Genomic DNA, 13,441 nt, shown 5'->3' with positions numbered 1-13,441 from the left:
TTCATCTTAATTTATGAATGGTTTAAAACATTAACATAGAGGCAATATCTCACAATCCCATCTAGCTTAGAAGTACCAAAATTCACTGTTACATTTGAAACACCCTTTTCATGTTTACATTTAGACTATTTCATGAGACAGGCAAATAAAACATGTACATGAAAGAACTACTACATTAATTCCAGACACAATCACGCTTGGCAAGGAAGCATATAGATTTTCTTAATCACTTGTAGCAGATGTATTTCAAAGCAAAGGAAAATTTGCTTTTACAATTCCTGAAGACTCCTACCAGAGGTACAAAACTTCTCTAAGGAAGAGATTAAAAGCATGCTGAAAGCAGCATCTATAGATTTAGTGATTTCAGTGGACAGTGAATCAAGAACGGGGAGCAAGACACCATTAGAAACCCCACTGAGAAATAACATATGTCATCAGCATGGCCAGTGCTAGCAGGGAAAGATGTAGTGCAGTGCTATGAGTGACATCATTTGACTCTAACTGGTTCAGTACAACTACAAATTGTAGTCATATTTTTAATATTTTTAAGCTGAACTCAACCGCACAAGTTAGCTGAAACATGTCTAGGACTTTTAGAATTTTACAGACTAATCACCTGCCAGACAAAGTGTTATTATGGAAGTGCCAGATGTGGAGAAAATAAATGAGATTTCGGGGGGGGGGGGGGGGGGGGGGAAATCAGGATTTGCTAAGGACAAAGGTTACTCTTAAAGCAGGTTTGCCTGCCTCAAGCACAATATATTTCTCCTCTCTGGAAGCATTCTGCCAGCCAGCCAAAACAACTCAGAATAACTTATATGTAAAATATTAATTTATCTGTAAATTAATTGGAACATTTTACATGACAGAATGTGTCGAGGTAGAAACTGTTCCCCATTATTAACCCCACCACAATCAGCAAGATGTTTTTTTCCATTGAACAGAAGAGAGACAAAATAATACATTGTTCATGGGTGATTTAAAATAAACTCTTTAAGTAGTTTCAGGAGTGCAATTAGGGGAAAAAAAAAAAAAGGAGAAAATAAATTAAATATGCCAATAGACCAATGCATATCTTCTCATTAAGAAGTGTCTCACAGTTAAAAAAAAATAGCAAGGGTGATTTTCTTTCCTATATTTGAAAGCTAACAAGTTTAATGATATAATATTTTCATGCTAATGCCAAAAGAAGAGCCAAGATAGCCCAGGCCACTGGTAATGAAACAAAATCTTATCTTTAGGTCACCAGTTAAATCACTGACAAGCTCAATACACGCTTAATAGACTCTAATAACTGATATGGCTTCTGTCTGGTTGGGGCTGTAAACCATACTCCTCATCATGATACCAAAGTGCTCAGTTGGTGGTCTTGGTCTTTTTCCTTAGCCCTAAGCAACCAGAAACACTGATGAACACAAAGCAGGGGCCAAAAATGAAGCAAGATTGTGAACGTTCACAATCAGGTCTCATCAGTTGCGGTCTCCACTATCTCTGTGATCTTCTGCCCCCTTATAGTAAAGCCTGAATTGAAGTTCTATAATGCAGATTTTGGAATAATTTATGTTTATACTCAAAATCTTGATCCTGAATACAGACTTCTTTTCTGAACAACAAATTTATACTTGTAAAGCTAGATGTAATACATTTGTTCTATATGGTCTTAAGCTATTTTAACGGGGACTTCTTGCCTTCTGCAAGTTGTACAGCTCACTTTGAAGTTCTGGAATAGTCAGTAACTGGGGGTGGTGGTGATGTAAATCAAGCTGTATTTGTCTTTGTGACAAATTTGCAATATTGCAATTCTGTAATCTCGTTGCCAGATTTTCTATCTGCCTAGCTGAAAGAAAGGTTAATGAGAAAAAAGATTCTCATCCAAAGTACTGTCAACTTTAAAAATCATCTGTAACTGCAGGAACATCTTAAACCTTTAATAATCTTGGGAGATTAACTTTTTTGTATGTGAAAATCAGGCTTTATCTCCATGAAACTGCTTTCTTTGTAGGAGTATGAATTTGTAAGGTTTTAAATGGACATTGCTGACTTTATAGACCACTGTAGGCCTAAACAGACAAGATACTGCAAAACATACCAGATCCATCTGTCCGAGGCTTACTTGGACAGATTGTTTGTTTAAAAAAAGAAAAAACAGAACCAAAACAATCCCCCCCCAATCCCACTCTCATACTGGCTCTCCATGAGACAGATCTTCATGCGTTACCTCTTTGACCTGCAAAGTCTTTTCAATATTTGTTTCAAGCTTTGTTCTATTTTACTTCTTTCGGAATAGTTTCTAAGTGTATGCCTCCTCGGAGGCAGCCTGTCAGCTATGGGGCCATAAATACTGATGCTACACAGGCCTTTGGAATACCATGCCTGGGAGCAAGAGAAATGGAAGTAGAAAAGCCATCACGTTTAAAGCACACATTTGAAAAAAGACAACTCGCATAGGTCACAATTGTACTACACGAGGATGGCTTGCTGATTTATTTGATATTTAGCTTGCGGAAGAAAGAGGAAGAGAGAAATAAAGGGGTGAGAGAATGTTTAGCCAAAAAAGCTCATCTGTTATCAGGGCATCTACAGATGTCCTTGATTTTAAAGCATTCTTGCAACATTTAAACTTTTGGTTCTGGTGGGGAGGTAAAAAGGTTAACTACTGTAAAATCAGTCTGATCTTTGTCTAAAGATAAAAATGATTATGAAACTATCACTTTAAGGCTAGTAGTGCTCTTGATCTATAAGTGAATTTTTCTTTAACAGTCAGAAAATAAATCTGAGTTTTTTCCTGGCCACTTGTGTGCTCCTGTGTATAACCCAGCATTAACAATAATCCAGTGACTTTTATCCACCTAAAAAGTAAGCATCAACAGTTCAACCAGCACCAACAGCACACCCAAGGCTTTGCAGAATTCAGCGACAAGCATAAACTCTTGAACACCTCCTGTCCCAAAACTTTACCTAAACCATGGCCCAGTGATTAATAGCCACCTAAGTAAAGTGTTCTTCTAGGCCAATGGCTGCCCTCATCCAACTGTGAGCTTCCCATCCTCCAGTAATGTACTTCAAGCCATCTATTCTGAATCCTAATCTAAACACACTTTAAAAAAAAAAAAAAAAATCTAGTTGTAACTATAGCCTACAGACCCATACTGCGTGTTTTTGGCCACAATACTGAATTCTAGGGCCCTTCTCAGAACCAGCACATATTGTAACTCTATGAGCCTTCAACCAAAGTTATGAAGAAATGTAGTTCTCCAGGCTCTGCTGTGCCAGACTGTAAGCCCAACTCCAAACTGAATTCTGGTATTGATCACATGCATTATGTACAGTGAGAGACACACAGCCTTGGACTAGCCATGAGCCATTATTGCCCACTGGTACAGCCCACAGCCAGTGAACAAGCCTTACAAGATGTAGCAATAAGAGCAACTCCTAAGTTTCTTACCCAAATAATATCCTTTCCTGTTATGTCAGCCAAACTCAGATATTAACCAGATTTCTGCAGATGACACTTATGTAGGAGCTAATATTTGCCTTAGGAACATCAGTGTACTTTCTAGTATTATAGCGTTTGCAAGACGCAACAGTACAGTCATCTCTGCTGGCACCACCGTTGCCCTAGACTTTAACTTCAACTTTAGTCCCACCCTAACCCTAGCACTACCCTGTCTTCCAGTTCCATAAAAGAAATAACCTATAAGACCCTAGTTGCTGTTGCTGCCAATCTTAATTACAGCCCTGTGGATTTGCAGGATTCAACATTAAACTGAGATCTTCAAACTGTTATCTGGAAATAGATGTAGCACCTAACAACTATAAACTGTGATCTGGCAAAACAGAAATATCAATATTTTGACTGACAAGTGATAATATTCATAGATCTTTCAGGCTTCACAGTGACTTCTAAATATTAACTAACCACCAGAACAGTGCCATAGAGATAGAACTTTGCAGAACAGTTTTATGAGTAAACCCACAATCCAAGTATTCCTTCATGCTTCTTTCATTCTAACAGTGAATCTGATTAATTTGAAGTTATATGTATATCTAAATGTTTAACTATTATATTTCTATATAATTTTTGAAACAGATCGCTATACACACGTACAGATGAAAAATAAGCAACCCCCAAAGAAAACTAGTAGTATTGTACAAGTTCTCAGCTCTTACAAACAAGATATTAATGAATTATTCTTCTGGAGAAGTTGCATTTATCTGTTTGAAACGGACTAAACCCAAAGTAATTTCAGCTATGGAAAAAGATGAGGAGACAGACAGAGGGTACAGTCAAGGTCATGCAACACCAAATCATTTCAAACTCTACCAGTCTTTGTGGATGAGCTCTTAGTTAAGGATTTCTGTGCTTTAAACCTAACAGCAAGACAAATAATTATGGCTCTGTTTAGACAAAGTGTCTTATCAATAGTAAAAATCAGAAACACAACAAAATATTAAACCAGCTCATAGTTTACCTTTTCTTTGAGGTGCTGAGAACATGGTATTGCCATTATTGTCACCAAAACTTTCATTAGCTGCAAGCTAATTTCTTTGCAGTCTTCCTGGCATACTTCAATCAATGCTTGTACACAATAAAGCAACTGCTCTATATAGAAGACCTATTTTTTAATAAAAGCATAAAGAGAATGTTGTATTTTCTAACAAAACATAATAAATTTAAGGGAGAGATATGGGAAATGACAATAATAAAATCTGAGCACTGTATAATCCCCTACATTGGTAACATATTGATAATTTCATGTTAGTTCTTTTGATTACCTACATTCTACTTTTTATGGAATACAATATAATCTTCCTCCCACACCATTTGTTTGTACTTACCTTGTGCTGTTAACAAAATAAATGACCCTGCTCTTAATCACACAATTGTTCCACTGTGAATAAAAATATCAAAGCATTTTGGAATGCTTACTGATAGTACTGTCTCATTCTAAAGTGCAATTTGTTAATTAATAACATATTTGTTATAACTCTTTCAAATAGTATTTCATGTTTGACTATTTTGAATGGAACAATAATGGTTAAATACATAAACCAAGAAAACCTGAACATCGGCTTTTATCTCAGCCAATTTATCTCATTTGATGCAATATAATTCACATTATCCTGATTCAGCTGATACCAGTTGAAGTCAAGATTGTTGTCAGTTAGTTTGCCATAACTTCTATGATGAAGTGCATCAGATATTCCATGAAGCTGTCAGATTACCCGCAACGAACAGAAGAGGCCATTGTTACAAATTTACTTCCAAAAAATAAATCAAGTCTAGGAATAGGTTAGCTATAAATGTTATTAATCTCATGGACATGGTCAATCCTTACCTAAACAGTATCTATGCAGCATTCGCTGTCTAAAAGAGAGAAAGATTGTTTTCCAAGACCAAAGGCTAGAACAATTCCGCCAAACGCCTCAGCTGCAAATGAATGTGTCTATTGTATCTAATGCCAAATGGAAGTAGTAAGCTTAAGACCTCATCGCAATTTCGCAGATACACTTCAGGGAACTGTTATTTGAACAATCAGGTTATAGTGCTTCCAGTTGCAGGAGATCCAAATCATCACAGGCTTCATGGAGATTAAGGTTAATTCCTGCATCACTGGTACATATTCCATTAGGGAAGAAACCTAATGAGGGAAGAACTTCAAAAAATATATCTTACATTGGCTCAAAAAGACAATTACGCTAGATTCAGTCTACACACATGAATAACTGTTTTACAGTGAAGTCTGTGTCTGACATGAAGTCAGAGTTTTCTGAATCATGGAATCATTAAGGTTGGAAAAGACCCTTAAGATCATCAAGTCCAACCATTAACCTAGCACTGCCAAGTCCACCACTAAACCATGTCCTCAAGCACCACATCTACCCTTCTTTTAAATACCTCCAGGGATGGAGACTCAACCACTGCCCTGGGCAGCCTGGTCCAGTGCCTGACTACCCTTTCGGTGAAGAAGTTTCTCCTAATATCCAACCTAAACCTCCCTTGGTCCAACTTGAGGCCGTTTCCTCTCGTCCTATTGCTTGTTACTAGGGAGAAGAGACCGACCCCCACCTCGCTACAACCTCCTTTCACGTAGTTGTAGAGAGCGATAAGGTCTCCCCTCAGCCTCCTCTTCTCCAGGCTAAACAATCCCAGTTTCATCAGCCGCTCCTCGTAAGACTTGTGCTCTAGACCCTGCACCAGTTTCACTGCCCTTTGGACACACTCCAGCACCTCAATGTCCTTGTTGTGAAGGGCCCAAAACTGAACACAGGATTCAAGGTGCAGCCTCACCAGTGCCGAGTACAGGGGCACTATCACCTCCCTGGTCCTGCTGGCCACACTATTCCTGATACAAGCCAGGATGCTATTGGCCTTCTTGGCCACCTGAGCACACTGATGGCTCATGTTCAGGCAGCTGTCAACCAACACCCCCAGGTCCTCTTCTGCCAAGCAGCGCTCCAGCCACTCCTCCCCAAGCCTGTAGTGTTGCATGGGGTTGTTGTGACCCAAGTGCAGGACCCAGCACTCAGCCTTGTTGAACCTCATACAGTTGGCCCTGGCCCAACGATCCAGCCTGTCCAGGTCCCTCTGCAGGGCCTTCCTACCCTCCAGCAGATCGACACTTCCACCCAACTTGGTGTCATCTGCAAACTTACTGAGGGTGCACTCGATCCCCTCATCCAGATCATCAATGAAGATATTGAACAGGACCGGCCCCAACACTGAGCCCTGGGCAACACAGCCCTGAAGGCACAGCACTGGCCCTTTTTTGGTCATCTTAAGAGCAGAGGCCTAACAAACTTTTGGTGGAATGAAAGCTGGGATTTAATTTGTGGGGGAAATTGTAGGGATTCTTCTTGTGCATGTCTAACAGATCTATTTCCACATCTGAGCAATTGAAGGGGGAAAAAAAAAAAAAAAAAAGAAAAAACCCTGAAAGTTAAAAATCTCCATTCCACGTTGAAGAGAATCTCTCACCTCCTTACATAGCAATTGATGAATATTCTTCAAATGCTAAAATGAAAATGGTCTTCAGGCTCAGCCATTAGTTAAGGGTACACTTGGGAGTAAATTTCTAATTTATAAAGGTCTTCCTCCTAGATTCTCATTTAAAGAGAAGCAACCAGGCCCAACAATTTACAAAGCATGCTCCTAAATGTACACGGAAGAGTACTGGTATCTTCCTTTTAAAATGGAAAACAATAATAATAAAAAAAAAAATAAGAAGATGATATTAAGAGGCAATCTTTCTTGGGAAACCTGACATGCCAATTACAATGGACTGTGAAAAGTTTTTGGTTATTTTTACTGATCAGGATTAAAATATATGATCTTGTTTGGATTGTGAACACAAGGCATTTCAAAACATGGGTTAAACTCTGCCTCTGGATCAGCAAAGGTAGTCCTCTATTAGTACAGTACATATTAAACAGCTTCTTCTCTCCCTGTCATGCCTTTTCATTTTCCTCCCACTATCTGAAGCCTTTTACAGCAGTTCTCAAACTTGAACCCACATATGCCAAGAGGATGGACTGCTAGCAAGTTTTTGGGAATAGTAGATTTGGCCAGGAGGCCACAACATGGCCCAGGGAAGATAGGGACGTGTGTCTCAGACCCATATCCACAACTATATCCTGAGATAGGGTGGGGCAGGTATGCAAGGAAGGCATAGGAATGGGAGCATTTAGGGAGAACAAGGGAAAAAATAAGTTGGAGAACCACTGGTCTAAAACTGTAGTCTGTTGTGTATTTTCCAGTTGCCCATACCTCTTCAGACCGCTGACAAACTCCAGCTTGTGACAGTGTGTTGCCAAGATCAGTCAAGTGAGGCTGTAAGATTTCTTTTGGGCTACCTCGAATCACTGCAGTTAGAACCATTATACAAGATGGCTTAGGTGTCTTCCCAAAGGCTGATGTGATTAATCTCAATGACACCTTAGGGCTGACAAATGTTCCAATCAATTCTGCTGCTTTCACACACTGAAAAAAAGAACAGGAATAACTTGAGGATTTTCCTGAAAACACAAAGACCATTCAACATATCATGGGCTTTTTCTTTTTATGATTCCAGCTGTTATTTTAAATGCTTCAGCAGTTGCCTTGCCTTGTAGGCCTCTTCCACTCGCTCAGTAATGATTATATGCATGAAGAAGTTTTCTTGACGTGTTCAGTAAGCACATAATAAGGCATGCAAGCATTCTTCTCAGCATCAGACAAACTTCATTTCTGTGCATTACTTTCTCATGGAAGTGTACAACTTCCAGTGTAATAAAGTCTCTAGCTTAGAATAGCCAGATGTTGCAGATTTAGTGGTTTAGCATTTTGTCCTCCAAATGCTGTGCTGAGGAACGCTCTCAATGCACCCACCACCCATCTATTAAAAGCAACAACAATAAAACCCTAGAAGAGAATTTTTTTTGTTATTGTACTATATTTTGACACTGACATTACAGATCTGGTTTAGTGTGGAAGCACTGCCATGGGGGAACTACCCACTGCTTTCAATCTCTTACTTCTTTAACTGAAAAGGCTTAAATTACTATGTATTCCACATGATATTCATGTTCTTTGATCCTGTCTCTGCCTTGCAGACATATCAGTATGTTGTATTCCACATGAAATACCATCACACCAGAGCTTATTCTCTGACTGATGCCCAATATTTACTATCAGGTGCATGAATAAAGATATAGTCAACTACTGCACCATTACCTGTGCAACAGGAACGCTTCTTCCTAACCTATTTATTTAATGGTTGGCTCATTTCCCAAAACATGAAAGCTTATTTCCCCTTTCATATAATTTTTAGTCTAGTGATTTAGCCATGGATTTTTAATTGCACCTAATTAATACTTGAATGATCCTAGTTTTTTAGACTCAATGGAAGCATGTAGCCATTAATTATATAGTTTAAATCTGCACTATATAAAACTGTTTCTTTTCACAAGGGTGAAGACTCAAAACAGTTATACTCTATGAAGATGTGAACCTTGTCCTCCTCCATATTTGCCACAGAGAAAGAAAAAGACTCTTAGTGCTCTGAAAACTGGAAAAGGACAATAGAATTAAACAGCTCAAAAATACTAATTGATGCATTTGTATGGATCAATTTATCTACTCATTTTAACAGGGGGAAAAGAAAAAAAACCAAAAAAGGATAAGAGACCATTTGGTCTTTTACTCTTATCATCTCATTTGGTATTATTAGGCTGGAGAAAGCCACACACATTTTCCAAGTTGGTGGCTGCTCTGAAATGGGTTCGGCAGTGACACATGATAGAGGAGATAATCACAGTATCCTGGGAAGCAGCATCGCTAAAGAAATAAAAGGCATTCACAAAGAAAAGTTGCTGAAGCTTAAATTTCGGCACAAGGAGGAGTAAAATTAAATAGAGAAACCATCCCCTAATTGGGAATAACTCTCTTGCAAGCACCTGCGAGAAGATTACTGGTGGCATTCTAAGAAAGAGACAAGTATGGTCAAAAAAAAGGAAAGGGAAAACTATGTGCTGCTTGAACACATCCTTTTGAATTTATACTTACAGCAACAAGCACTAGATGGAAAAGTTGACCAGGACAGCAGGACCATGTGGGTTTATTCTTCTAATTATTTAAGTTTTCTTATATATTTTATACAAGCACTAAGGAACTTGAAAAGCTGCATACCCACAGTGGCAGATCTCCTACTTCAATTGATTTCCTAAGGCGTCTATACCCCTTTTTGAAACAACAAGATGACTTCTGACAGTATTCCAGGTTTACTTCTCTCTACTATTGATCAGTGCGTGACTGGCTTATCTTACAAGCTCAGTCTCACTGAAAGGCAATGTGGTTAGAGATCAGATGCTGGTTCTGAAAGGGAAGGTGGAAGGGGTGAAATAGGTAGAAGGGGATAACAGAATAAGAATTGGGGGAAGGGGAGGAACAACTCAGGAAAAATTAAAGGAGACAGACAACAATTAGTACTGAGAAAGACTGAAGACAACAAGAAACTGCAGGGGAAAAAAAAAAAAAGAGAAAGCATCATTTCAGAAATGGATTTCACAGTCTATATAGATCAACTGATAGCAGGAACCTAAAGAAAAGCCTCATTTAGGAAATCAGCTTTTCTGACATTGGTTGGACTACTTGTGTTGAGTAAGCAGAACACATTCTTCCAATTTCCCAAAGCAGTAACATTTGCAGCTTTAAAGTAAGTTACATGGATTTTTTTTTTGTTATACATATGTTCTCTTGCTTGTACAGAAATACGAACAGAAGATTTTCTCTTAAAATTGTACAAATGTTTGTATCACCTTTCTATCCTCTGCTAAATTTATCTAATGTCTTCAACTATACGTGTTTATTGATACTGTTGATCAAACTCTTGACAGCATCAACCGTTAGGAAAAAGGACACTAGTTATTCCTCACAAAAGCCATGGAAAAAGAAAAAAAAACAAAGGCATTTTACAAGCATTAAGTCAAGTAATCAAACACTGAATATGGGTATCACATGGAATAAACATACCTCAATGTTTGGTTGGAATTACGGTTGGATTATGCAGCAGGGGGAGATAAGTGAAATTAACTTGAAAGGGCATGACCTGCACATTTTTTTAAATGGAATTTGTTACCCCAAGGCTTTTATACTATAATCCGCTGCTTATGATTTTTAAAGAGATCATTATCAATGCTTCATGGGGTTGGCATATCAACTAAAGAGTATTTAAATAACTTTATTATTGGTCTTCATACCAGTAATACAAAACTACATTTATTTTAACACAGTATGTATGTATAATGTTCACATGTTTTTAACATCCATGAAAACCTGAGCCTGATCCTTCAGTCATGGGCAATTTCCAGTGACCTAAGGTAAGGTCAACCCTCAGAAGACTGACTCAAGACTATAGAGGATAGGGTGTACAGCAGCGTACAGCAGATACTTTAACAGAGTAAACTTACATTTTTAACCACATCACTTTCTTCATCCAAGCATGCTTGGTACAAAGTTCTAAGCAGTAGCTCCATGTGTTGTGTTATGTGATCCTCTGCATGTAGCAATAACGTATACAGAAGCTGGGATGCTTTTATTCTTGTGCTTTCAACCCAGTCCGTTATATCATGACAGAGACCTGGAAGGATTTTGGAGAGGTTTCTTGATACAAGTTCCCGACAACCTAGTCCTGGTCGAGTCACTAGAAGAAAACAAACAAACAAAAAACAAAACAAAAAAAAGGAAAAAGAAAAATCAAAGGAAAAGTCAATGCACATTAATCCTTAGAAAAGTTTAAAGGCTCTGAGGTAAGAGCTATGGGTGTCTGCTTCAGCAAGGAACAAAATATTCCAAATGCTGCTGAGGAATTTACCTGTGCCAGCTGCATTTCTTTAATATATATATATCACAGAATTAAAACTCCACACAGCTTTCTGAAAACTTATGTATTTATTACTGGATGGTGATTCAGATTATGTGTTTTTAAATGTTTACAGAAGGGCAAGGGAAAGAACTTAAATGAACATTATCCACTTTGGAAAGCACAGCTTAATAATTTCCTTTTAATTTTTATAGCAACACCAATCCCATTAAAAAAATAAACTGAAACACAGAGATAAAACTGAAAAAAAAAAAAACAACAAAGACTTCTGCATGCAAACGTTGTGGCATCACTGAGTTAAATGTAATTTGGAGAGGGAAAGAAAGATAGAAGTCACAAATAGTGCAGGGGACATGAACTGCAGTAAAACAGACAATGTCAACTGTGCCCTCTAAAGGAAAAAGTTAAAAGCGTATCTAGCAAATTAAAAGTAGAAAGGGTACTATGACTTGTACAAGTGCTGTGTAATAGATCAAGCCAACAAAACTGGTATTATTTCAAAAATTACAACTATTATACAATTTCTTTGCTAAGGCCTTTTCAGGAAAAGTGGCTTACTCTGATACAGCTCTTCCCTCTCTGTCTGATTTTTATATTAAATAACACATTTCAAAATGAAGTGAAAGATTATACAGGAGTTGGGGGAATCCTCCCCCGCCCCCACCCTGCCAACTAAATTTCACTTGTAAAGATTTTGTGGAAAGTGGGGTTTTGTTGTTGTTATTTTTTGTTTTTAAACCAAACCCAGAAGTGTTACAAATACATATTCCCTACCTCAATAGAGGACGCAGATTTCTAGAGAACTAATAAACTTAACTTCCCCAACAAATGCTTACCATCCTGTCTGGTAATCATCCAATTTACATCTTAGCTCATTTATAAATCACTGAGACGCAGAGAAGCAACTTGACCCATATCACAAGCAACTATCAAGCCTCCACTTCTGTACTTTACATAAAGTTAAGATAGTGCTTTTCAAAGAACTGCAATAAACTTTTATAGTGACTTTTTCTACAGGAGAATTTTTTTTCCTTTACACTGTACATGCTTACACAGACAAAATCTGAAAAGTTGTTCTCTAAGAACCACCAATTTATTATTGCCACTCACAATATTCACATACTGTTTTGAGAAAGAAACATTATACATTATGAGGTGTCAAAAAACATTGAATGTGCAAGTACATTTTTTATGATACAGAGTTCTGTGAATGCTTAGAAAGGAAATGACTGAGTTGTCTCAGCATATTTTCCTGCATTGGTCAGTGTAACTACAAATGCTAAAAGGAAAACAGACTGAAGTAAGTGGCCTGATGAATACAAAAGGCTTATAGAAATGCCTATGAAATACCTAGAGTAGGGGGAAAAAAAAATTCAAGCATCAGGACATGAACTGCTGCTTCTTTTGTCAATGGAGGATAACATTTTGGATTATGAAAACTGACAATGAATAGCAAAAGGTCAAACAAAGAAATCAACTTGAGACAGCAAATACAGACTGGCATCCTATTTGACCCAAGGCAGAATTTTCTTTAAAGAATTTGGACCATTCTTTATCAGTAGTTCCTCCATTTCAGATGTTCAAATGCAGGCATTTATCCCTGCAGCTACTCCTGTCAAAGACTTCCCTGCTATAAACTGTCTGCACCTGTATCCTAAGGCAATGACTGGTGTTGCTCAACGGAAAACTATTCAGTTGGTCGGATGACACCAGGTATGAGGTCTAACTCTACTCTTCCTCTGACCTGCAGTATCTGTCATCCTGAGATCAAAGCACAGGGGGGCTCATATGTCAGGTTCATTAGCTTGACGGTTGGACTAAGATAGTTATGTAAAGTGTACTATAAACTCACAGTTATAAAAAAGATATTCCAGGACGTTGAATAAGTCAGAAGCAAGAGCAACAAAGTCTTAAAATACATCATTATCATAGTATAAAAAAACACAAACGTGTGTGGAGGGGAAACATGGGGGAAGGACAGACATAACAACTCATGCATATGCAGTCTGTGGTAAGACACCACAAATTATTACTAGTATACCTTAGTGTCAAGTGTTTTTGACAAAGTTTTGTATCTCTAA

At 38.0% G+C, this 13,441-nt stretch overlaps 1 protein-coding gene across 1 annotated transcript in view; it reads right to left on the bottom strand.

Moving 5' to 3' along the window:
* The window catches only part of DNAAF5 (dynein axonemal assembly factor 5), a 31,859-nt gene that overhangs the window by 13,834 nt on the left and 4,584 nt on the right, over positions 1-13,441 (bottom strand). Inside the window, exons 5-7 of the mRNA XM_082313150.1 lie at positions 10,948-11,180; positions 7,769-7,981; positions 4,473-4,616 (exon numbers count right to left, since the gene is read on the bottom strand). Coding sequence (XP_082169276.1) covers positions 4,473-4,616; positions 7,769-7,981; positions 10,948-11,180 — 590 coding nt within the window. The remainder of the gene's footprint in view (positions 1-4,472; positions 4,617-7,768; positions 7,982-10,947; positions 11,181-13,441) is intronic.

The sequence above is a fragment of the Platalea leucorodia genome (assembly GCF_965183815.1).
Source record: "Platalea leucorodia genome assembly, chromosome: 5".
Classification (NCBI taxonomy): Eukaryota; Metazoa; Chordata; class Aves; order Pelecaniformes; family Threskiornithidae; genus Platalea; species Platalea leucorodia.
Note: the sequence above shows the minus strand (reverse complement) of the source record. Positions and strands in the feature narration are given on the sequence as shown.